The 27,479-nt window shown below is 35.8% G+C and overlaps 1 protein-coding gene across 8 annotated transcripts in view; it reads right to left on the bottom strand.

The window, feature by feature from the left end:
* The window catches only part of DNAJC5B (DnaJ heat shock protein family (Hsp40) member C5 beta), a 105,405-nt gene that overhangs the window by 21,695 nt on the left and 56,231 nt on the right, over positions 1-27,479 (bottom strand). For 6 of the 8 annotated variants that reach the window (XM_003759729.3, XM_031946337.1, XM_031946339.1 and 3 more), the window contains one exon: positions 23,918-24,045. In XM_003759729.3, coding sequence (XP_003759777.1) covers positions 23,918-24,045 — 128 coding nt within the window. Of the gene's footprint in view, positions 1-23,917; positions 24,046-26,865; positions 26,971-27,479 lie in introns of all 8 variants that reach the window. The other 2 variants (XM_031946334.1, XM_031946335.1) reach the window with 1 other exon arrangement.

Here is a 27,479-nt window from a genome sequence, read left to right on the forward strand (position 1 = left end):
ATCAGTTTTAGGGATCTATAGAACAAACAAGACAAATACAAGGCATAGGGCCTGTTCCTGAAAAGAATATGAATCCTTATCCAAGTTCTTGATGTATATATACCTTTCCTTCTTATGCCTCTGCTATAGGCTGACATGTAATTCCAAAATCTAATAGAGCATTGTCTTTCCTTCACTTTTAAACAGTTTGGATTTCTACCAGCTCAAAATGCAAAGAAAATTCAATTTTTTTTCTTATGTTCTTCTAAATAAAGAATTGGAGTAGAGGAACTGATTAGCATTCTGAAACTTGGCTAACATTCTGACTTTGGGACCTTCTAAAAATTTTCTCATAGAAAATCATTCTAACAGAAATCCATGTTGAAGATCCCTGTTCTCTTTATTTTTTTAAAATTCAGGTCAACAGTTTCCTTTGTATGAGGAGTTCCTGATGTGGAAACTCACTTCACCAATGCCAATCTGTAACTTAAAGTCTTAGAGAATTACTGGGGGGGGGCAGGGTATGTGAGGAGGGGACAATGAGAGTTGCCTAGATCATCATATCTGTACCTATTCTGCGAAGATGGAAAATAAGTGGATATATTTAGTGAGAAAAAATGTTTTTTGAGTCAAACTCCAAACAGACAAATTGCCATTAAGTGTTAGAGATCCTTTTTTTTCTTTTTCTTGAGGCAATTGGGGTTAAGGGACTTGTCCAGGGTCACAGCTAGGAAGTGTTTAGTGTCTGAGATCACATTTAAACTCAGGCCCTCCTGACTTCAGGAATGGTTATCTACTGCATCACCTAGCTGGCCCTGATAATTCCTTTTTCAACAGGTTCCCTTGTCAAATCAGCAGCGGAAAAATGCTGAGACTAAAGACAATTTTTTACTTCCAGATTTTAAGTGTTTATGACCTTAACTACTGCACTGATCTGGGCTGGCTAAAACTGGCATCTTATCTGCCTTTACTACATACTATTATTCTTATTTCTCCTTCCAAAATTCAGAGATACTGTGAGTTTATGTGTAGTAATTAGTGATGTGGAGCTCAATATTGTATTGAAGGCACCATTGTAACTATTTTGTGCTATGGACAACTGTTAAGAGTGATAGTTTTCTGAATTCATATTTCTATTCTCACTGACTCAACTCTGAACTGTGCTTCTTTATGCTATTTTATGAGGTTCTTTGACAATTCCTACATCTTCCTCCCTAAATAAAGTCCCCATTTCTGCTCATATGTCATGAGGACCTTTCTTTATTTCTATTTGGTTGCTTCAAAAAGCTTGTTATTTTCTGCTAAAACTCTTGATTTTTATCAAAATTTCTCTCAGCAATTTGAAACTATGCCCAAGGGGTATCAAACTGTGCATTTTCTTTGATCCAGCAGTGTTTCTATTGGGGCTGTATCCCCAAAAAATTATAAAAAAGGGAAAAGGATCCACATGTATAAACATGTTTCTAGCATTCTTTTTGTAGTGGCAAGGAAATGGAAACTCAGTGGATGCCCATCAGTTGGAATGGCTCAACAAGTTATAGAATATGAATGTTATGGAATATTATTGTTCTGTAAGAAACAATCAGTAGGATGATTTCAGAGAAGCCTGGAGAGATTTACATGAAATGATGCTAAATGAAGTGAGTAGAACCAGGAGATCATTTTACACAGCAACGGAAAAGTTTTGTGATCAACTTCAGGCCACTTCCAATGGATTTGTGAGAGAACCATCTGCACCCAGAGAGAAGACTATGGGGATTGAGGGTGGATCACAACATAGTATTTGCATCTCTTTTGTTGCTATTAGCTTGCTTTTTTCTTTCTTTCTTATTTTTTCCCTTTTTGATCAGATTTTTCTTGTGCAGCATGATAATTGTGGAAATACGTATAAAAGAATTGCACATTTAACTTACTGGATTATTTGCTGTCTGGGGAGAGGGGTGAGAGGGAGAGAGAGAAAAAAAAAACTTAAAACATGAAGTTTTGCAAGGGTGAATGCTAAAAACTACTTTTGCATATATTTTGAAAATTAGCAATTTATAAAAAATTAAAAACAACAAAAAAACTAAAAGTTCCTCTCTTACTCAAAGTTACTCTGCTACTGTCTCAGGAAAATCCCTCTCTGACCTTCCAAGGTCTGAAGTTTCAGGGCCTTGTGTGGAGAACCTATTAGGGAGCTCAGTCAGAATGTCTATCCGACTGGTTATGGCCTCTGTGATTCCAGGAAGCAGCGAGAAAGGAACATGGTAGCTGCTGCCAAGGCTGGACTTTTGATTTAATTGTTAAATTGAATTCCTAAATGAGAAACTTCCTCTATCAATTGTTACTCAGTTTTAGTTGTGTTTTCTTGATTAGGATACTAGAATGGTTTGCCATTTCCTTCTCCAGCTCATTTTACAGATGAGGAAACTGAGGCAAATAGAGTTAAGTGACTTGTCCAGAGTCACACAGTTAGTAAGTGTCTATGGCTGAATTCAAACTCAGGTCCAGCAAATAGGGTTAAGTGACTTGTTCAGAGTCACACAGTTAGTAATAAGTATCTGTGGCTAAATTTGAATTTGGGTCCTCTTGACTCTAGGACTAGTATTCTATCCATTATACCAATAAGCACCCTGGCAGCTGCTAAAGTCACTCCTATTGCAATATATAATGCCTTCTCTACCACATGAGTGGTAGAGTTTCATGGAGAAGTTAAGGTCTTGTCCAGGAGTCATACAGCCAATATGTATCAGAGTCAGGACTTGAACCCAGGGCTTCATGGCTCCAAGATCAGCTCTCTATCCATTATTCCAGTCTGCCTCTCTGGAGATTACCCCTGTTGTATATAACTGAAAGACTGGGGTTTGTAATATTTAACACTGAAGGACCATCAAGATATTACTAATATGTAAAGGCAACAAAGTAACTGAGAGATATTGAAAGCAAGGTATTGATTGCCAAGTTGGAGGCACTGGCCTGTAAATCAGTGTTTGTGATACTTAACAGGTAATGCTAACAGTAGGCTGAAGTAGATGAATGTGGCATTCCAGGTTCACCTGTGCCTTCGGGAAACATGAAAAAGCATGGAAGAACTAGCAACAATGTTTGGAATATTGAGCAAAGGAATCTAGTGGTTAATTCCCAATATTAGAGGTTTGGGGAAAATAATTCACTTACATCCATCCTTGGGCTTAGCAGTCAATCTCCAGAATATGAAGTTGCTGGGACATCACCCCCATTATAAGAGAAGGAGCTAGAATCATAATATTACTCAAGGCTCCCCACCTAGTTCCTTTTTCTTTATGCATTTCATAACTACTTCTATGTTTCTATTAGAATATACAAATCCTGTGTTATTTACAGTCTCATCCATTTATATTCTTGTCCTTGTGAGAGACCTTCATTTATCTTCCATTTGATTCTGTGGTGGATAGTGAGGAAGATGGTAAGAATGGAGACCATCACCTGGAGACCAACACATTCCCTCTGTGCTTCTGATCACACATAATCAGTTGATTAAAATCAGTGTCTGGTACTCCTTATTCCATTCATTCATTCATTGGTCAATCAGTCAACAAATATTTAAAAGCCAGATACCGTACTAAGTAATGAAGATACAAAGACAAGTTAAATCATTTAAACAAATTCTTACATCAATGAAAGGTAGTTAGGTGGACTTTTAATTAGGAACTCATCTAAATGAGTTCAAATTCAACCTTAGACACATACTAGAAATGCGGTCCTAGGCAAGTCACTTAACTATTTATCTCAGTTCCTCATTTGTAAAATGAGCTGAAGAAAGAAATAGTAAACCACTCCAATAACTGTCAAAAAAAAACCCACCTCTCCCCCAAAAGAAAAAGACCTGTACCATAAAATGCTTAATAGTGATGAATCAAAATGTGTATGTGTATATATATATATATATATATATATATATATATATATATATATATATAAAATATATATATATACTGGTGTCTAGTCTTTACTCCTGACAAAATCAGAATATTAAATTATATTTTCATTGTATCACTATAATCTGATAATTTAATAAAATCCTAGTAATCTTGTATTTTATGTCAAGGCCAGTATGAAGAAAAAACAACTCAGAGCCATACCATTAATGACTGTAATTGTCATAATTTTGTATCTATGCATGTGAGCTGGTTACTAACTCACACTTCTCTCTGCTTGGGATGGTGGAATACATACAATAGGCATTCAGTAAATGTCTTCTGAGTGGAATGAGCTTCCCTTCATATTAAATTTTTTTTTAAATCATTTTTAATACACATTGATTTATGAATCATGTTGTGAGAAAAAAAATCAGTACAAAAGGGGAAAAAAACCATGGGAAAGATTAAAAAAAAAGTGAACATAGCACGTATTGATTTATATTCATTCTCCATAGTTCTTTTTTCTGGATGCAGATGGCATTTTCTGTCCCAAGTCTATTGGGATTGTTTTGGATCACTGAACCACTGAGAAGAACCAAGTCTTTCTTTTGTTGCTAATCATCATATATTCTTGCTGTTACTGTATACAATATATTTCTGGTTCTGCTTGTTTTGCTTAACATCAGTTCGTGTAAAGTCAGCTTGTTCATAACTTTTATAGAACAAAAATATTTCATTATCATCATGTTTAGCCATTCCCCAATTGATGGGCATCAACTCATTTTCCAATTCTTTGCTACCACCAAAAGATGAGCTTCCCTTCAACAACTAGTGAAATCAGTTTATAAATTAATATAAATTAATAGAATAGGAAGGGAACCTTAGGGACCATCCAATTCAATCCTTTCATTTTACAGATAATAAGGGCCTAGGATTGGACTGTGAAGGATGCTTAGAGATTTAATCTGACTCCCTCCCACTACTTTTGAGGTGACTTGTCCAATATCACAAAGCTAATAAGGGAACTGGCTTTTGAATCCCTATCTGATGAATCCAAATCAGTGATTTTTCTGCTACTATGATTACTGTCTCTAATATTCTATCTTGCAATTTATTCTTGGGATTAGGGATGGAGTACAGAGTAGGGACAACCTATTTAAAGAACCAGTTTTTCCCACAGTACAGTTTAGTCATTTGGGAACTCCTCTGAATTCCTCAATAGAAAACTGTCGCTAAAAATACACATTGCCTTAAAGGAAAGTGAGGGAAGAGAAGGGGACCCTGGACATCTCTTTCTATTCTTTTCTATTTAGTATAGATCCATATTGCCTTCATTTTAGGGATAAAACAGAACATAGGAAAGCTTTAATGTGAGGTAATTATAAGACTAACTCTGGGCCTTGAGTAAACAGGAGGTAGTTTGGTAGAAAATACCTCCTAACCCATGAGAAAATCCAATGTTTAGTCTTTGCTCACTATTACTCCTCTCCTTTGCAGCTTATAAAGGTTTTACTCTTTCAAGAGTAAATTGAAGTTCTACCATTAAAAATCGTCAAGACTGAGAGTTTGGAAGAAGCCCAAGAGACTTATTTATTTACAGTTATTTCTTCCCTATTGCAACTTTCCCCATGGGTGGTTTCAGCCAATTCCAAAAGAAATTAAATGGGAATTTTTGAGGAGTTTTGCAAGATGCTACAGACAATATGTGAAGATCAGTGAACAACAAAAATAAAGTTTAGAAACTAAGAAATTTACATAAGATAGTATTATATAATATCAACATATTTTAATCTCTTAGCACCATAATAATTCAGACTTCTCTGGCACAAAGGGAAGGGCAAAAATTTCACATGTCTTTTTGGGGTGTGTGTGGAAGACTGAGGGAGAGGGTGATATGAAAGAGATAACTGTATTCAAATAGCATTTTTTCCAGCATCTTCAAGTACTAAGTATTAGGTATACAAAAACAGAAGTAAAAAAAAAAAATCCTGCCCTACCCTGCAGGAACTTGAGACCACTGATAATATACAACATTTACTCAGATAAGTAAGATAATTATAAGAGTGAAAAAAAAAATAACCCAGGAGCATAATATGAAGAGAAAATTGGGAATACAACAGAGGTGACATGACTTGCCCACATAGATCAGCTAGTGACAGAGCTGGGGTGAAAACTTCCATTTTTTACCACTCTCTTATGAAAATTCCCCTTCCTATCCAAACTGCATTGATCACTTCCCCTGAACTCCTTTATCAAGTATTGTCCATCCTACTAACCTAGCATTAATGTAGTCTATCTTGGGTTATTATTTACTTTTGCCCATGTGGCCTGTCTTCCCAACTATACCAAAGACTCCTCAAGAGCAGGTTTTCTAGCTTTTTTCATAATTCCAACCTCTACACAGAGTAAACACTTAATAACATCAGTGGTGATGAAGATAGAAGGCCTGGGAAGGGAGCTTATAAGGAAATGGTTAGCCCAAACTGGGGGAAAAAATACCAGCCAAACTATAATCAGACCTGGATCTAATTCCAATTGCACTGGGAGGAGTTCTGGTCTACTCCTTCTCTTACCTTTATAGTTTGTTATTCCAAAATTCAATCTTCTAACTCTCATACTTATTATCTCTGATCTTGAATAAACTAGATTACCTCTCTGGTAAACTGATACTAATTGGCTAACCATGAATCTTTCACTTAATCTTTCTGAGTCTCAGTTTATTGATCTGTAAAACTGAGGATTATTATAGTTATAATCTCTACTTCATAGCACTATTGTGAGGATCAAATGAGATAATCTATAAAAACTACTTTTTAAACTTAAACTCTCTAAATATTTATTACTAATGGTGTTGTGTCATTATAATTATTAAGGTAAGGGGATTGTACTATATAATCTCCAGTTCTAATTTTATGATCTCTTTATTCAATGATAATCTTATAACCTTTAACCACTGTACCCCATAAAACTCTTAGGGTTAAACTCTTTTGCATCTCTCTGTTGCTGCCACTAGATCATGCCTTGTTCTTAGCATCAATGCCCCCTACTTTCCCTTTGCTTAACTACAAAAAGGAATTGGATTTTACAAAATGTTTTAACTAGCAACTCCATACAAAGATGTAAAAACACCACACAGTACAGAAAGGTCAGGCTACAGAGGATAGAAATCTGATCCTGGGATTCTCCTAATCTGCCATAAAAGGAATAGCAAACTATTGGCTAAAGCAACCTGACCTTTGGTCTCATTCTCACATGGAGCTCTCAACAAGATATCAAGGGATATTGCTAAGGTCAAACTCATAGCCCAATACAAAACAAATTCTTTCCTCTTCTCTCTATGAAACTATCTTTAGTTTTTGCTTGATCACTATGATAGAAAACTACTTCTCACTTGATTTAATGAATATTGTATATAGCATAGTTTGTTCTCTACCTCTCTATTCTCATTTCTCATGAAGAAGCAATATTTCATTGCTGTTCTCTAGGGCCACCTTTTTTTATTTTTTAAGTCACTCAGAGTTCTTCCTCTTAATAATGATATTTACATTTATAATGAACAGCTAGGTGGTACAGGTAGATAGAATGCCAAGCTTGGAGTCAAGAAGACCTGAATTCAAAAACAGCTTCAGACATTTAGTAGCTGTGTGACCTTGGGCAAATTACTTAAGCCAGTTTGCCTCAGTTTCTTCATCTGAAAAGTGACCTGGAGAAGAAAATACTAAAACACTCCAGTATCTTTTCTAAGAAAACCCCAATGGGATTGTGAATAGTCAGACACAACTGAAAATGACTGAAGGACAATATTTATAATGCAGTAAATATTAACATTGATTATTCTTAGTTGTACACATTTCACTTATTTCACCTTGAGTCATACAACTCTTCTTTTGCCTTTCTGTATTCTTTAGAATACAGGTATCATTTCTTACTGAACACATTCCATTACATTCATATGTCATCATTTTTTCAACTATTTCCCGACCAATGAATACGCATTTTTTTCATATCTTGCTATACTACCCTCTTTTCTAGAGTAATAGAAACTCTTTTGATATCAGAAGGATATCAGAGTTAAAATAGACATGCCAATTCAAGAAATATTTTTAAAACAACTACTTATTTTCAATAATTTGGAGATACCAAAGAAAAAAATCTCTGCCCTCAGGGAGTTAACATTTTATCAGTTTAAATTCCAAATATATCTGAAAATCACAAGGATCCCAGTCAAGTCCTGAGTAGAGATAGGGACCTGGGAAAAGTACTAAAAAGGGAAGAATTCTTAATGAGTCTTAGACTAGTAAACTGCCTTCTTCTAAAATCTGATTGGAACCACATCTTGATTATGATATTACATGAAAAATATTTTCCTATTAGCATTTGCCACATAATCTGTAAATTGAGAATCATCATGGAGCATGTAAAATATACTCCATGAGATCCATACTGCCCACTTATTTCATCACATTTGCAAGTAGAATCCTTCAACAGTATCATGCCCAGTGATGATTAATATCTTCTCTAGATATTGGGTATCTATATATTTATGATTTCAGTCAGATGAGTTAAATTTGCACAACAGAAACAATTCTGTCTTTTGAAAAAGATTAATTTATCTTTTTTCCAGCTGTATTTAGTATCAACTACTGACCCCTAGTGGCAATGAAGATGACACTTCTTAATTCCATTAATTTTATATCTCCATTTTCCCAGAAATCTATATAATCCTCTTAAAAAGTTGCTTTGTTTAAAAATGTAGATTACCATATAATAATATCCAATGTAATCACCATTTTCAAAAACAAATTGTACTTTGATGCTTGGCTGTCTTGTGATTTCAAATGATGAGACTTATAATTCATGCCCCCTTTCTCAACTTTAATGACTCTTGCTATGTCCTTCTGTAAATCTTCCAGAAAGGGTTCACCCAGTATGCTAGAGGCATTCTTCTAGAAGTCTTGACACTGCATTAGAGCACATGGGCTAACCTTGATTATGCTACATGATTGGTACAACTCCTTGTCTGAATAGATATATTCCTTATGGAATTTTTTTAGTCTTTTTTTTTTTTTTCTAAGCAGTTTTTTAGTGAGTAATATTTTGTAGTTTACTAATGCTCATCAGCATGTACTTTTTTACTTCCTTTTGGATGATCTTCAGTTTTGAATCTTTAGACACTGGTATTCAGTGAATCACAGTATAACATAATTTGATTCTGTCTCTACTTCCTTAGGGCTAGGTCTGTTATATTTTATTCCCACTAGGGGTTATCTGTAGTTCTCCAAGGAGGTTGAAAAGGCTCTTCTCTGTCATTTGGCTCAAGTCAATGATATTCCATGGTCAAAACCCTATATTACAGTAGCCATTCAATATCCCTTGAAGAATATTGATTTTTGGATGGTAGGCATTCTACATCCAATGAGTTTTTCAAGTGTAGATAGGCTAAACTCCTTTGAGTGATTATAAAGTCTCTTAGCAGGCTATGTATGTATTATTCCAACCTTTGATAAATTAGTACCATCTCGTCTATAAAAATGAGAAACTAGGGGACAGTAGTGGATAGAGCACCAGCCCTCAAGTCAGAAGCATCTAAGTTCAAATGTAACCTCAGACACTTAACACTTATTAGCTTTGTGACCCTGGGCAAGTCACTTAATTCTAATTGCCTCACCAAAAAGAGAGAGAGAGAGAGAGAGAGAGAGAGAGAGAGAGAGAGAGAGAGAGAGAGAGAATGAGAGAGAATGAGAATCTTAACCATCTATCAAGAATCTCACTATGATATGGACCCTGTACTAAACATCTCTTAGGCTAGAAAAAAAAATTCTATTTTTTGCTTTGTTATTTATAATCAAAGGGTCATCAAACTTATCCTTGTTGCTACAACTTCCAGTGAATCATAAATTATTTTAATGTGTGTATAAGAAATACCTTGTTGGAGCACAGGCCTTAAGGCACTTTGTTCCTTCTAAGCAAATGCTTTTTAATAATTAATGATAACTAGAGTGGGATCATATATTTTTCAAAGCTTTTGGTCATTTGTGTGTCTGTAATGCTATTGAATGCCATTTGAAAAAAATCCCAATTATTCCCATTCATCAAGAATGACCTTAATAAGTACATTTACTGATCTTTTTAACATGTTGTAAAACTAGGAAAGTAGGTAAATGATGGGTGATAATATTTCCTTGGTTCCTTTTCTTTTGGTTAATAATAAGGTTGAAGGTTTTATTATAAATCTCTTATATTTTCCCTCCTTTCAGATTTCTTGAGAATCATTTCCTTGAAACCTTCAAAATTGCATTATCTCTAGTACAGACTTTTGTTTTTATTTACTTGACCTAGTTCAGCTGTGCTCATTTCTTTTCTTTTCTTTTCTTTCCTTTCTTTCTTTCCTTTTTTCTTTCTTTCTTTTTGAATATCTTCTCCTTCTTTATATAACACTGAAATGTTAGGGACTAAATATTTTATTTCAATTGTCATTTATGAGAAAAATTATTGTAAAATTTTTGCAGATTTTTTTCATTTTTTTGTCTCCTCATTGTTTTACTTTGTATTTTATCCTTAAAAATCTTTGTGATAGTTGGCTTAATTGACCAAAATTTCACCAAGCTTTCTATAAAATTTCCCTTCCATGCCACATCATACTTTTTTATAAGGTGATGATGCTTCTCATATTCTTTTACCACTTTTCTTCATGGGATTTTACAAATGAGTTTGTATTCAAAGGTACTATTACTCTTAATTGCTATATCTTTCCACTTAGCAAGGAGATCAAGTTTCTAGCACATTATTAGGCACTTTAAAGATATTTGTTGATTGACTGATGAGCAATTTCTAGGCACTTTTAGTCTTACTGTAGGAATTGACTTACATTAGTTAACTTCCTTAGGAATTGGGACTATTCCAAATCAATGTGTCTTTTTTATTGACTTCCTTTTGGGTAGGAGCATCTACAACTTGTTTAAATAGAACAAGTTGAAGTTGCCTTATAGATAGTATATATTCTCATTTTTAGTCTTATCATTTGGCATTGATTTTGCTTTAACAAATCTATAATCTGACTACAATCTATACAAACAGCTGTCAGAAATTATCTCACATTCATAAGTAGACATTTTTAATTTCTTCAAATATAATCATTTTCATTTTTATTTGTGATTTTGTACAATATTTATCATATCCATTGACTCCAAACTCTCTTCTCAAAGAAAGTATTCATAATAAATATAAGATTTCTGCTTAGTTTATAAGCATTTGGGATTCCTTATTTCCTCTCTTTGAATTATGATTTTCAGCAGATCTTTCATTGTACTCTCAGTGAAATATTCACATCTATATTGAAATCATCAAACATTTAAGTGCATTGATTGATTTAATTTAAATATTTTTATTGAGTTCCCTGCAGAATTTCTCTACCTTCTTAGTCTGTGCAACAGATGTTGGTGTAATAGCCACAATTATTTTCAAGGTGGTCTTTTTTACAAATATATACAAGCTAACCAAATACCAATTCCTCCTTTACAGTGTAAGGCAACCAAGTATCCCATGAAAGATGCTTCTTTTTTCCACCATATTTATATTTATTTTGTTAAATATTTCTCAATTAAATGCAAAAGATTGTTAACATTCATTTTTTAAAAATTGGTTCCAAATTCTCTTCTTTCATCCTGCCCCTCTCCCCTCCTTTGAGAAGGCAAGCAATTTGATATCAATTATACATGTGAAGTCATGTAAAACATACTTCCATATTAGTCATGTTGCCCAAAAATAAAAACACACAGAAAAAAACTCCCAAGAAAAATGAAGAAATTTAAAAGTATGTTTTAATCTGCATTTAGAGTTCATCAATTTTCTCTTTGAAGATGGCTATCATTTTTCATCATGGATCCTTAGGAATTGTCTTGCATCATTGTCTTGATCAGCATAACTAAGTCTTTTACAATTGACCAGAAGGGATGTTTCTTAATGCCTTTGGATAAAACCAACTCCACAAACTCCTTGATTTGCCTCTCTAAGAAAAATTTAAGAGCCATATTTCCATTTAGCTATAGCTTTCATTGTCTTCTTACAGCAAGAATGTCAGCATTCATGTGACTCAATTCCTCTAATGTTATGTCCACTGGGCAATGATCTCACACTTAAAAAGAACCAACAGCTAAGTTAATGCTCATAGATTGCCAGGAATAGTGATTCTTATCACCTTTTTTTGCCCACTTTTCTGCCATTTTGTAACTGTCACCATAAATCAAAAGAGAGTCACCTAGGACTGAGGAACATTTTGTATTTGTTTGTATTTGTACTTGTATTTGTTTGCCATAATCAAGGAATTAGTCAACAGATACTTCCTGATTATGAGTATCTCACCTATGCTTATCTTTAGAAAGTATTAACAATTATAATAATGTATGAAAAAAGAGTGCCTCACATATAGGTAAGAAGACCACATGTGTGCCTTAAAGGGAGGAAGAATAAGCATCTCTGTTCTTTTCTCCCTACCCCATATCCTTTCCAGTTTTCTCCAATGGAGACATATTCCTGCCAGGAAAGGAAAAGTGGAGGCTGGCCCTGGAGAGCACCACTCTGTTCTCAGAGACAAGGATTATTGGCTAGCAGTATTTCTATCTGCTTTCTCAAATGTTTTTCATCTATGAAATATGACTGATTTCCAACTAACTTTTAATTTCTTTGTCATTTTGAATGGAAGGTAGGATGATTCCAAGCTAACCAAATACCAATTCCTCTATGAACACATATAGCAAAGAAGCCCATTTACTCAAATCGTAGCAAAACAAGAAATCAGGGAACATATGCATAGAAATTATACACCAGACAATACAAAATGAAGAAGTTCTCCCATTGGGGACAAGATTACTCATCTTAACCAAGAGAGATTGTCCTTGATCCCACCAAGGAAAACTCCCCAAAGTCTCTAGAGTAGCAAGTTGGAAATAGGGACATGATGGAGACTTCAAGCTCCTTTCATGTCTTCCCAGAATCTTTCCTTTAGCAAGTTCAAGTAGGATTAGTCACTCCATTTTCTCTCTCAAAGTTGGAAGCTGATTCCACACTTGAAGATTTTCACTTGGGGAGTCCCAAAAGGGAATTTCCTCTTGAATCTCCAAAGGGGAAATGACTGAGAATTGAAATTTTTCTACCAACAAATCTGTTTTGCTTTTTACAAGGGCCAGGGATTTTATCTGCAGAAAGGAAGTCACATATTAATGGGCCTTAAGACAGGAATTACTTTAATAATAGCTAGCATTTACATGTATTCTAAGATTTGCAAAGCACTTTGCAAACAGTATCTCATTTTATCCTCACAACATCTTGGCCATTATACACTTGAGGAAACTGAGGCTAAGGAAAGTTAAATCCAAGACTCTATCCACTGTGTCACTTAGCTGCCTCAAAAATAGACACAAGCTGCTGCCAGGACTGTGTTTAAAAACATCAGTCTGATGAATTCTGCCAAACCTTATACTCTATATATACAACTTTTGAGAAGCCAGAACCAACTCATGTCAAGATCTTTTGAAGTAGGACTTTGTGTAGACAAAATCAACTCCACATTTTGAAAATCTTAAATGCCAGTGATGGAGGTTGATTTCAATTAGTTTTTACCAGTAGTCACCAACTACCCCTTTGGGAATGTCCTATCCTAGGTTTTATTAAGCTATTCCCATAGAATTATAAGAGGAAGCTATGAAGTTCCCTGAAAAAATGTACATTTATTTATAGAAGCAAAATGCATGATATACTTCATTAAAATTCCCATTAATATTTCAATAAAATATAACTAATTACGTAACAAAAAAATATGTCGTAAAACTCCCCAAACCAATGAAGATTATTTATTTGTAGAAATATAATGAATGCTATATTTAATATTAGAAACATAATTTTAATTCAATGGGGATGGAATCCTAGAGTTGGAAAGACCATGAAGAGGTTGCCTGGTCTACCTTTTTCCACACCTTATAAATGAATCCTCTCTATAGTATGTTCATATTTTGTTTTCCCATTTTGAGTAGTGGGGTCCTTTTTATCTCACAAGATGACCTATTCCATTTTCAGATAGAATATATCCAAAGTCTAATTGATAGGGAATTTGTGCCTGGTATCGAGCTGAAATTGGGCTCCTTTTACTGTCTCCTCATTGCCTCTCTAAAACTAAGCAAAGTCTTTTTTATCTCTTTTGTTCATGAGGATGATTAGGATTTATGAGTTGTGACACTGATCTACCATAGCTATCCTTTAACAAAGCCTTTTAGCTGCTCTTAAAATCTGTATCACTGGGGATTTGTCCAGCTATAAAGCTTCATTCAGGAATAAAGTGATGCATATCAAGTGTCATTCTGTGTGATTAAGGAGACAGCATTTGGCCCCATTCTGCTATTTTACTGTAGTGTGGAGGTGTTTCTGGGTTCTCAGGTGCTATGCCATCTGAATTCAAGATCTGGTATGTTTTAACAAAAGTGAAATGTTTCAAGGATGGGGCTGGTGGCAGATTCTGTATCTGTAGGACCAGTCTAGCTAAGTGTAGAGAGAGCTTTACCACCAGAGGATTGGTTGGCTGTGCATTAAATTTTTTTTTAATTGTGGCAACTCATGAAACATGGAGAAGCCACAATATATACCAAAGAAAGGAATATCCATAGCCCCATTCTTTCAAAATATGAATATAACAATACTTAATGTCAAAAATATCATGACCATTTGGTTTTAAGATTATGAACTGAGCTTACAGTCACAATAACACAATAACAATGACAATTATAGTGATATAATAAATAGCATTTATATAATATATGGTCTGCAAAGCACTCTACAAATATCATTTTTTATCCTCACAACAAATCTGGAAATATGTGCCATTTATTATTATTCCTCTTTTAAATATGAAGAAACTCAGGCTAAGAAGTTAAAAGATTTGTTCAGTCACACAGCTAATAAATGTCTGAAGCAGGATTTGAACTCAGGTTTTCTGGACTGGTAGTCAAGCATTCTATTCACTGTATCATCTAGCTGTTAAAAGTTTTCTGGACTGGTAGTCAAGCATTCTATTCACTGTATCACCTAGCTGTCAAAAAGTCTAAGAAGGCATGCCCCTTTGATACGATGTATATTTTGACTAAAATTTTGCTTCAAAATGCTACAAATCAAATATAAGGTTTTTTAAAATAACCTAATAGATTCAATTCCAATTCTGTTTCTAAAGATCTTAATTCAATTATTAATTGATTAGAACATGTATAACTTCTATAACCAACAAGTAGAGAATTCTGTTTTATACATAGAGTAACCCACATCTGTCAGCCTCTATTCTTCCAGACACAGAAGGATGCTTAAAATCCTCTAGAGAAGTGACAGTCACATACCCAGGATGCTATTTTGTAGACTCAAGTTCCTCACTCTGGGGATCCTTAAACATTGTTTCTAGGATTCTGATCCATTTGTTGTTGTTGTTGGTGGTGGTGGTGGTGGTAGTGTGCGTGTGTGTGTGTGTGTGTGTGTGTGTGTGTGTGTGTGTGTGAGAGTGATTTGAACTTGACCCATGCCTTTACAATGTGAGTATATCCTAGTCTTGCCCAACTTGGACTTCTGAACTTTGAGTCAGAATTATAGAATCTTCATTAAGACTTCAAAGCCTATCTGGTCCAGATAGAATCTTTCCTACAAAGTCAAGGACAAGTGATCATCCAGCCCCTAACAGCAAAACTCTGGTAAGAGGGAACCTTTGACATGTATACAAGATACATATGTGGCAGTTAGAAGATAGTCTCACAGGAAACATACTAGTCATGGACAATGTGGGAAAATGGGAAAGGTCTTTTTGGAAAGAGTAGAGTTTGAATTAAATCTTAGGGAAAAAAAACCAAGAGGCAGAGGGGAGGAAGAGGAGTATTCTAGAAAATAGGAATAGCCAGTATTAGAATCAGAAGACATGTGTGTTTGGGAAATTGCAAGAAGACCAGTGAATTGTGGAAGAAAGTAAAGTATAAGGAACCTGGAAAAGTTAGAGAAAAGATAGGTTGCAAGGAGCTTTAAAAACCAAAAATAGAATTTTATTTTTGATCTTGAAGGTAATAGGGAACGACTGAAGTTTATTGAGGGATATGTGTGTGTGTGTGTGTGTGTGAGACAGACATAGTAGGGGTTAAATAAATATAATTTGAATGAATAAATAAAAAATCATTGAATTTATATATGCTATAATCTTATAATGAGATATATATATATATATATATATATATGCTATAAACCATAATTGTGCTTAACTGATAGAAAGGGATGAGAAAGGCATTGACAGGATCAAGGACTTGAACTCAACAGGAATGAGCATGTCGTACCATCCTTCCTTCCTTAATAGGAATATTTAAGATTCAGGAAACAAATTAGTGCTTGATAAAGGATTAATTAAAATTAATCTCTGAGTTTGAGTCATCATTTGATCTTGCAAATATTTACCCTTCTCCCACTGGATATCTGTCTTTACCTGTAATGACTGATAAATATGGATAAAAACACCTCAGACTACATTTATTTGGGGGCAGGGGAGGGAAGGTATTGTGGTAATTGAATTTCTTCCTGCTCAGGGTGGAAGCAGAATTTTCTTCACTTTGCGGGGTTTGGAGGCACTTCAGAGAAGTTTTGTTTTGTTGTTTCCAGAAAATTCAACATGAAACAGTAAAGAGTGATGAAATAAATTTGAAACCTTAGAAAACTACACTTCCTGCTTTAGATCAAAAAAGAAAGCCAAATAGTATTTTCACCATTTTTTTTTGGGGGGGGGGAGATCTTTCTTTGTTTTTTCTTTCTCATGAATTTTTTTCCCTATTGATCTGATTTTTCTTGCTCAGCATGATGAATATGGAAATATCCTTAGAAGGTTAACCTCTATCAAATTGCTTAGTATCTAGGGGAGGGGGGAAGGGTGAAGGAGAAAAATTTGGAACACAAGATTTTGCAAAGGTGAATTTTTCCAATTTGTTTTTCCAATTTATTCAAGTTCAATTTTCTTGAACTTGGAAAAATAAAAACTATTAAAAATTAAAAACAATAAAAATAAATCACAATTAAACAAATTTTTTTTAATGGAAAAAAATTGGCCTCATAAGCAAGGTAACCTAGATGTCACTCTCTTATACACCTTTTCTATATCCTGATACCAGACAGGAAAAAGCCAAGATTTAGAACAGGAAAGGAGCTTTACAAATGAGGAAACTACGAATCCAACCATTCTGGAGAGCAATCTGGAATTATGCCCAAAAAGTTATCAAACTGTGTATACCCTTTGACCCAGCAGTGCTACTACTGGGCTTATACCCCAAGGAGATACTAAAGAAGGGAAAGGGACCTGTATGTGCTAGCCCTCTTTGTAGTGGCTAGAAGCTGGAAAATGAATGGATGCCCATCAATTGGAGAATGGTTGGGTAAATTGTGGTATATGAATGTTATGGAATATTATTGTTCTTTAAGAAATGACCAGCAGGATGAATAGAAGAGAGAATTGGTGAGACTGACATGAACTGATGCTGAGTGAAATGAGCAGAACCAGGAGTTCATTATATATGTCAACAATGATACTGTATGAGGATGTATTCTGATGGAAGTGGATTTCTTTGACAAAGAGACCTAATTCAGTTTCAACTGATCAATGATGGACAGAAGCAGCTACAGCCAAAGAAAAAACACTGGGAAATGAATGTAAACTGCATTTTTGTTTTTCTTCCCAGGTTATTTCTACCTTCCGAATCCAATTCTCCCTGTGCAACAAGAGAACTGTTCGGTTCTGCACACATATATCGTATCTAGGATATACAACGACATTCAACATATATAGGGCTGCTTGGCATCTAGGGGAGGGGGTGGAGGGTGGGAGGGGAAAAATCGGAACAGAAGTGAATGCAAGGGATAATGTTGTAAAAAAATTACCCTGGCATGGGCTCTGTCGATAAAAAGTTATATTATAATAATAATAATAAAAAAACCCAAACAAACAAAAAATGAGGAAACTAGGATCCAGGAAAGGAAAGTGACTTACTTCAAGATTCTCCTGGTAGTAGAAGCAGAATTTGAACCCTGGTCTTCTGTTTCTAAATCCATTTTTCTATTTACTATCCTATGCTGACCTAATTGAATCCCTCTATTTTATAGATGAAACCTCATGAGGTAAAAGGGCTTAAAGTCAAGTAGCACTGCAACCATCCTTTCTATGGGAAGAGCAGCAGGCAGGCTTATCTCAGCTTACCCAGGACCAACATCAAAGGTCCTCCCTAATATTATGTTATTATCAAGGTCATAACATTATGTCATTATGTCATAAGACATAACTATTACCTTTTATCTCAAGTTGAAATGAAATAAAAGATCTTCCCTTAACCCCCTTATTCAATATTTCCTAAGGAACAATAAGCCTAGAGTGATATAGGAAGCCATGTGTCAAAAGGGGAAAAAGCCTTGTTACTTTTAGTGTCAGATCTGGGTTAAAATCCTGCCTCTGACACCAAATAGGACAAGTAAGGCTCAAGGAGGCATGGCTCCTTGAGCCTTACTTGTCCTATTTGTATAATGAGAGAATTGGATTAGATTGTTTGTGAGGACTTTTCCTGCTTAAGAACTGTGGTCTTACATGCAAAAGAAACTGAGAGGGAGGAGGGGCAGGGAAAGATAGATAAGATACCTATACAGATGAAATCCCAGATTCTTGAAAAATGATGCAGTTTCTCTTGCCATTCACACAATATCCTGAGTTGTCTTGGACTAAACAGTAGCAAAGGGGTATCATCGTTGCCCTATCACTATATACAACCCAGCAAGAGATTGGAAACAAGATTTTTTGCTTTGAAATTGTGATATTCTTAGAGAAACTAGGACAAATCTAGTGATTGCTAGGTACTCGGATTCTTTCTTGGAGAAACTAGGACAAACCTAGTGACTGCTAGGTATTCAGATCTGCCTAACCAGCTTCGGCTATAATTAGGTAGCAGCAGGTGGTATATATTAACAACTTACTAACTTTAGAATGAAAGCACAGCATTCCTCTCCATATGTCCTGTCATTTAACAAGTATAATAACCATTTAATTAAATGCAGCCAAAGTGTCCGGTGATCCATATATTGCCTAAAGACCTGCTAGCTGATACTACCTTGGCCAAGAATATTTACTGAATTCAGGTTACTAAGGAATATGTGGAATCAGATCAACTTTTTATGCTGAATCAAGTCATATGTTTGAATATTAATCCAAATGAATTCCAAACTTTGTATGCATTGTACTGTCTATTCACTATGTGATTAGTTCAAAGGCAAGTTGCAAATTAGAAGCAATCAAGTCATAATTCTTTGGTGCTTTAATTTTTGTCTCAATATGACAGAGAAAGGGGCTAAACAAAATTGAGAAATAAGTAAAATTATCTTTGGTGCTTTCCCACTTCCCTTTTCTTGTTCTTTTCTCATCCACTGTGCTTTCTGTCCCCCAACCTCCTGGACACCTGGTGTGCTCAAAGTCTCTCATTTTAACATACTATCTTCTAGCCTTTTCCTCTCCTTCAGGGTATCCCAGGCGCCAACATAACTTTTCTCTCTTCTATTGTCTCACCAATCAAAAGATCTGAACCATAAATCTTAACTCAATAATTATAGAAGAACAATCTAGTTAAACCAAGTAAAAAGTGTGAATGACTAGTGGGCCTTCATTCTCTCAGGGGTGTTTGTCTTATGAAATATTTGTACATTAAGGATTATTAACCCAAATGAATTGCTACTTGGTAAAGTCTCAAACTGTCAAGTGTCAAGTGAAGAATTTCAATCAGAGAGACTTAAAGGAATTTTTGTGTCCCCATATATCACATCCACTAAGCATCTGCTTCCAACTAATTCCACTGTTAAGAAGATTAAATGAGATGATGCTAATAATGAGATATTGGGGATCATATTAACAATGGGCTTAAGAGTCTTGGAAATATAGATGAGGAATTTATTTCATAATTAAGTCTTCTAGACTATGAACTACCCAACCATCAGAAGGCACATGATATTGAGTACAAATGCAGCTTTACTGCATTTGCAATGTTGCAAAACCACAAGAGATCATGGTAATATTATACAAATCCTTTCATTATCTGATAGCTGTCTTGTGCCTTTCATCCATATAAAGGCTCAGAGCTCTTTAAAAACATTCTCTCATTCTTTTTATTATCTCTTTGTTCTCTCCTGTGGAGAGCAAGCAGGCAGACCTTTAGAATAATGCCCCAAACTGACACATTACAAACTTGATGTGTTCATCTCTATAAGCTAAGCCATCTGGGGGAAGGGAAGAGATCCATGTGCATTAGATGATTCATCAATTTAATCTTGTTTTAGATGAGGTGGAACAGAAGAGATTTTTACTCCCCTAGAAGATTCTATGACAATAGGAGGGTTTGAGTTTGAATTCTAGATCAGCTTTACTAGCTATGTGATCTTGGGATTTCTGTTCTTCAGTTTCATCATCTGTAAACTGATAACATCTAAGATTACTTTTCCCTCCAATTCTATGAGCCTGTAAGAATTCTTGAGTAGATCGGCTAGCTCCCTAAAATAAAGGGCAGGGACATTGTTCTCTAGGTAGGTAAATTTCCTGAAGAAAGAATAGACAAGCCATTTTCTAGCTCTCTGAAAACAGTTTATGGAGAAAGACCTTTAGAAGTTGAGGGAAAAGTAAAAGACCTATGGAAAAAATCTCTTAAAGCAGGGAAAACTAGAATATTTGGATTCAGGGACATAACAATCTTTCAGAGAATAAAACACATATGATATTACCTAAAAAACATTTCAGACTTCCTATAAAACTTTATCTTAAAAGTATACCAAAGAGGGATTATGAGATATAAAGAATTGTAGAATTTAGATTTGGACAGGAACATCCAATATATGGATCCTTTCTACAACAACAAACTTCTTTCAGTTAGAAATCTGAATCTCCTTTTGAATTTCTTCTACTTCTCCATTTTCTACTTTCAGAAGCCCAAACAGAGTTGTAAGGGATAATCTATGGATCAAACAGTTGGCAGTTTTATTCTATTTGCCTGGCATTTAATTTTACTATATTGCAACTGCTTTAATCCAGATCCCTGAATGTAAGACTGATATTCTCAGTGGATTTTCAACCCCCTCATACATTATGAATACCTGATAGAATACAAATGTGTCACTTAGGCAGATGTGAATGCCTTTGGCAGCATACTATTATCCCAATCAGTGGAAAAAATAATATTTGTGTGATATTAAAACAAAATTAATAGCAAGATGTGAATTACATGAAAAGGCTTTATATTATAATTAATAAAACTTGTAAACAACCCAGCACAATTAGAACCTTAATTAGGAAATGACCCATAATTTTTTGATTAAAAAACAGTAAGAAAAGCTATTATAAGTCACATTCACTTGAACAAGATAGATTATCATTTGATAGAAGTGTTTGCTGTTTGAAGCAAGATGGGGGCTGTTGTTGAAGCATTGTTACCTACATAATGTTGCTCCTTTGGGTAGGAGTGATTTGTTGATATAGAAGGGTGGGCAAAATCAGGGATTTGGGAGTCATTTTTAATGAGTCAAGATAAGAGATCCATATCAAAGAGGTAACAATACTTCCCTCTCTGTTCCCCTCTTCCTGCAAATTAAGGGAATATTTGCTTTGGAAAAATGTAGCAAAACACAGAGACAAAAGTTTTGTCTACATTAGACACCTACGTGGAACAGGAGATGAAAATCCCTTGTCATTTGGACCATCATTGCTGTCATAACAGAATTTTCTATAACCAAATTGGCACTTCCATATCACAGTGGAAATCTCAGTTTGCACCATTAAAAAAAACTGAAACATGCAATTTAGGCCAGAGCTTCTTTGGAAGGAGTTTCTAAAGTGTATTATATGTTTGGTTTCTTGTTTGAGTCATTTATCCCATATAGTTACAGCCTAATTCATTGGGTTTTGGCCTTTTGGCTAAGATAAAAGTTTTTTGTTTGTTTTTTTTCTCCTTTGAATTGGTCAGACCAAATCAACAGATTGTTCCTTCCTTTTAAGATGTATAAAAATAGCCTGGAAGGCAGAATTTCCTATTTAAGGCAATATGGTGTAGTGGAAAGAATACTGGTTTGAGAGTCAGAAGGTCCTGGGTTCCAAGTCTAATTCTACAACTCACTCTCTGTGCAGCCTTCAGTAACTCATTTAACTTTCTTGTTTGTTTCAGTTTTCTCTGCTATAAAATGGGGCCAGAACAGATGGCTTTTTTAGGTCCATTCCAACTATTGCACTATGATCCTTCTTTCTTAGAAGTGGAGAAAAGAAAGCAAGATATAAATGGGCTAAGTTCCTTGCTTATGCCCACACAGCAGGTCAGCAGAACCATAATGCAAGAATTTTTTTTAACAGTAGACAAACTTTTCCCCTCAGAAATGAAGCTTCCTAGATCTCCTTTAGCTAAACAGGCTAGATTCTTTGTTATTTACTTTAGGTTCCTCCTTTTAAATAAACTGAAGAAAATAAATTTAAAATTAGTATAAGGTAATTAATGTGAATCAAATACTGAATTGTTACTTGGTAAATAAATCAGTAACTGCCAACATGAGAGGTGTAGAGAAAGTGTAAGTTTCTGACTGGAAGAAAGAATCACAGAATTGTTAGGTACCTTAGACATCATCAAGTTCATTTAAAGAACAAAAAAACTGAAAATGTTTAAAAATGCTTTACAACATTTAGTAATAACCATGCATTGCTTAATTTGAAAATAACCTTTCTAATAAGTATTTAAGAGAAAAATAAAATGTTGGTACTAGAAAGAACATGAGAGTGAACCCTCCACTTTATAGAGGAAGGGCTTGTCCCAGTTCACACAATTCACAAGAGTCACACAAAGGGACCTTGAACTTGGGTCTTCTGACTCTGATTCCATTGCTTCTTCCTCATATAGAATTGAGCCCTGGACCTCCTAAGCACAGAATATTGCATTCTTTGCTTAGGATAGAACTAACAAGAAAACCAGGCAGGTGTGAGAAGATAGAGTTTTTAAAGCTTAAGGAGAGCTCTGCTATAAGATATAGGTAAAAATTATTAGTTACCAATTCTTAGATTAAATTATTTAAGTACTGAATTACAGGAAAGATTGTTAACTATTTCATTGTTTGACTCTAACTTTGCATGCCAAGAAACCATATATGTATTGCTTAGATAATTAGACTAATTTAATGCTTAACTGGGACCCCAGTTCATAATTACCACAGAAAAGTTCAACAAATCCAAAGATTGATATTGAGAAAGTTCACTAAATTTTGGTTTTCTGAGAAGTACATTTTAAATGAACTTATGTCAAGTTTAATCAACCTAAGTGCCTTATTTGGAAAACTTATTATGTTTTAACCAATCAGCTACTTTCTTTTCTCCTTTATGGTATATATGCTATATAATATGCAACTTGATTTGGGGTCAACAAGCCACCTGTTTCAGCTCTCCTCTCTGTTGGGTGACTTAACAAACTTCTTCCTAAAAACTACTTTTATTCTGGAATATTTTGTTCTCAGCTCACATTGTCAAACAAGGCCTTCTATACGTTCTGTGCCTTCCTCTGCCATATGCAACTGGTCAAATCATGATTCCCCAGCATACCATATAGTCTTTCTGTCTCATTGTTATACTGAAAACTTAAGATACCTATATTATTATCCTTGTCCTCTAAACTTGAGATTATAACAGAATTCCACCGTGAGGCCAGTTCTGGATCAATCAATCAATCAATCAAGGAGTACTTCATTAAATACCCAGAGCAGCAGGCATTCTACTAGATCCTAAGGATGCAAATATTAATAAAATGAAATCAACGATCCTATTCTTAAGGAGTTTATGTTCAATCTCCAAGACCTACATTGCCAAATGTCTTAGAACAGATACGTTATGAGGTCCTAAATTCAAAAGATCTGGTATTGGCTGGAGATGCATTTTCTTTCATCAGTGGCACCAAATCAATCACAAAATAGGAGTCACTAGCCCCACAGGAAATGCCATCACTGCATCTCATCTGTACCTGTAGGTTTTCTTAATTTCTTCTTGTGATGCCCCCTTCTGTAGACCAAGAATTTCATATAAAGCTTCTCCAGATGTCGACAAAGTCCGCTGTCTTTGGTCAGCCATCTGACTTGTGTATTGCCCAGACTGCAAAACCGGAGAAAAAATAACCACAAGAGTTACACACACCGGGTTCTATGTTCTGAACAGGGATGTTTGGTTTTTTAAAATCCCTTTGCAAAATCCCTTGGAATGGATTTTGTGTGCCAGCTGCAAAGCAGTCGGCCAAAAAGGCTGGCGGGAACCTTGAAACAGTGCATTAAATGAAACATGTGGCTCTGCAAGTTTCATCAGCCTGAGACTGCATATAGGTAAAGTAAGAGATGGCATATATGCAAATAAAGGTCCAGTGAGCACAGATTATAAAAAGTCATTCTTAATAAATTAGGTAAAAGTAGATTTGTGCTTGTTGTTGTTCCAAATTTTTTTACGGGACATTGAGACAACTCCAAATTAATCAGGTATTAATTAATCCTCTACCTTATTTTGTCTGTGGCTTTAGAGGTGTCATTAATAAAGGGATCACTTCAAAAAATCTATGCTTCCTTAGATAGAAAGGAGAGAAAATATCCTTGAGTAGAGACCCACTAGGGAGCCAGGTCAGATTTTTTCTAGAGGTTTGTAATCTCAAGACCATAGCCATAACTACATTAAGGTGACTGAAGCTTTGCCCCAGATTGCTGAATTTAGAAGGTGAATATTTAATTCATATATTTAATAGGATAGCACTTAAAGTAATCCGCAGTATAAAATGAAAGAGCTAACTAGAAGTTAGTTAAAATAGAAATGACAAGTTAGCAGTGAACTTCTTCACCACTTTGCACTGCCCTTTATATCCTGCCCCCTTTGTGATTTATCCTGGGGATACCATGAATTTCTGTCTCCTTCCAAATCTTATCCAAAATTTTTTTCTGCCCCCTCCCTACTGAGGGCAAGCTTTTGCCCCCTTGTTCCATGCATGGATTACAATTACAATACTTGCCCAAGTTGCACATGGAATTTCAAGCTGAGTCCATCTCCCCACTCCCTTCTCCATTTTATAGATGAGGAAGCTGAGGGCCAGAGAAGTGATTGCCTCAGAGGTCACACAATAGTAACTTTCTGAGGTAGGATTTGAACCTACTGCTTCCTGATGCTACTCTAAGCCAGCTCTGCCAGGGTGAAGAAGTGACAGAGAAGAATGACCTTAGAGGGCACAGGGAGGAGAATGGAAGTGGAGCCCTGGGGGGGCGTACCAGAACAGCTTTTCTGGGCTTACAGATATCAGGTGGGACCAGATCCTGGCAGGGGAGGTGCTGACAACCTTGCTGTGCAACTTTGACTTTGGGTGTCTGGTAGGGTGCTTGATGCTTGTGATCCCTGGGGAAACAGGGTAGAGGAAGGGGGAAACCTTGGCTATCTGGGGATTCTAGCCATGAGAAAGTGCCCTTTCTACCAACTTCTTGGGAGGATTTGAACACAAACATGCGACACTGTCTTAGGTATGTTGGAGGTTGCCATCTCAGTTGCACCTTTGAGAGCCACCCCCTTCCTGTTGGCTGGAGGAGCCTTGGGTCCATCCTTTTCTCAGAGCTCTGGGATGGGGGGCACCAGAGCTGTTATTCCATTCTCCTGGGAACTGGAGGGGAAGCTATCAAGTCCAAACCCTTCCATTTTACAAATGAGGAAACTGAGCCCCCAAGATGTTCTCCGGGTCATTTGAGGCAGGATTCAAAGCCAGGTTTCTTGAACTGCAAGTCCAGCGCTCTTACTGGCTGCACCATGCTGTCTTAGGAACAAAAAAGGGATGCCCATGTTCCCATTCTCACCCTCTATCCCTGTTCCCACTGCAGTTCCCAGGGCTCTCCAGTAAACTGCATCTCAGACAGTTTACATAATTTTGTCCAATGCCACATAAGTAGGAATTAGCAGAGCTAAGATTCAGACACAGGTCCCTTGGAAAAAAAAAAAAAAGGTTCTTTCCACTACATATGGGGTTTTAGTATCAACAACTCTATCCTTAATGAACCCCAGCAGCTCCAGCAGATGCTGGAGTTATGGAGTTCCCTGGTGTGCAGGCAATAGTCTTCTTGGGGCATCTGAGATCCTGCAATGGAAAACCAAGGATTTCTCTGTGGATCCAGGAAAGAAGACTTCTGAATTAAGGATTTAAAACTGGAAGAGATCTCAGGTTTTCTAATCCTGGGACTCTTTATCTTTTTCTTATTCATGGCAGTCTGCTGAAGCCTATGTATGGTTCCTTTCTCAGAAGAATGTTTTTAAATATATAAAATAGGCTCACAAAGGAAACCAATTATATTATTTTTTTTCTCCCTGACTTCAGAGCTGGTGCTCTATCCACTGCACCACCTAGCTGCCCCAACTAATTATATTGTTTTATAGTACCAAAATTTTTTTTAAATTAAGTTCATGGACCTCGGTTAAGAAACTCAGATTTAGTCTACCTCCCTTCATTTTACAGATGAGTAAAATAAGGCTCAGTGGGTAGAGTGCTGGGCCTAGAGTGAGGAAGAACTGAGTTCAAAATTCAACCTCAGATGTTTCCTAGATGTTTGACCCCCACACAAATCACTTAACCTTGTTGCCTTGGTTTCCTCAGCTTTAAAATGAATAGGAAAAGGAAATGGCAAACCACTCTCGGAGGGAGGGGTCATGAAGAATTGGGCACAATTGAAAAAAATGTTTGAACAGCATTACAAACTGAGTCTCAGAGAATTTGTGATTTTACCCATTGCTACCAAGTAGGAATTAATGGAGTGGAGCTAAGATTCAATCTCAGATTCTTTGATTTCAGTTCCCGAGCTCTTTCTGCTATATTATGTGTTTCAGTATCTTAAGGATATGTAAATATTGGGACTCCCCCAAGCCACTGGACACCATGGCTAATTACAGCCACAGCAATGTTACCATGCCTCCATGTCTTCAGGACTCCCCTTGTGAGCTCAGGATAAGCTGTTTAACTTCTTTTCTTTCTGCCTCCGTTTTCCTGTTCTTTACAATGAGGTTCTAGTCCTAGGGAATACAGAATCACAAAACTTAGAGACGGAAGGGTCCCTCAGAGGTCAGGGGTCCCCTCTACAACAGCCTTGTTTGGGGGGGGTAGTCATCCTGACTCCGAGAGACTTCCAGTGACAGGGAGCTCATCAAGATATTTCATTCCACTGCTGGATAAATATAATTTCAGGCAACTTCTTTATTATATTTAAACAAAAATCTATTAGATTGTAAGCTCCATTAGGCAAGAAACTGTGCCAGTTTTCTAAGCTCTTCAATCAAAATATTTTGCAACTAGTAGATGTTTAAGGAATTGGTGGTTCATGGTGCTAGTTTTGCCTTTTGGAGTAATAATGAACATAACTAGTCCTTTGAACATGATATTAGATCTCTTCTTCCTCATCTGTAAAATGAAGTTGAACACAATGATCTCTACCGTCTAGTTCATCTTTTAAGTTCCATTACTCTGATAATGGGGCAGCTAGATAAACAGTGGAGAGAGTAAAGTCAGGAAAACTCATCTTCCT

The sequence above is a fragment of the Sarcophilus harrisii genome, chromosome 1 (assembly GCF_902635505.1).
Source record: "Sarcophilus harrisii chromosome 1, mSarHar1.11, whole genome shotgun sequence".
In the NCBI taxonomy this organism is placed as follows: Eukaryota; Metazoa; Chordata; class Mammalia; order Dasyuromorphia; family Dasyuridae; genus Sarcophilus; species Sarcophilus harrisii.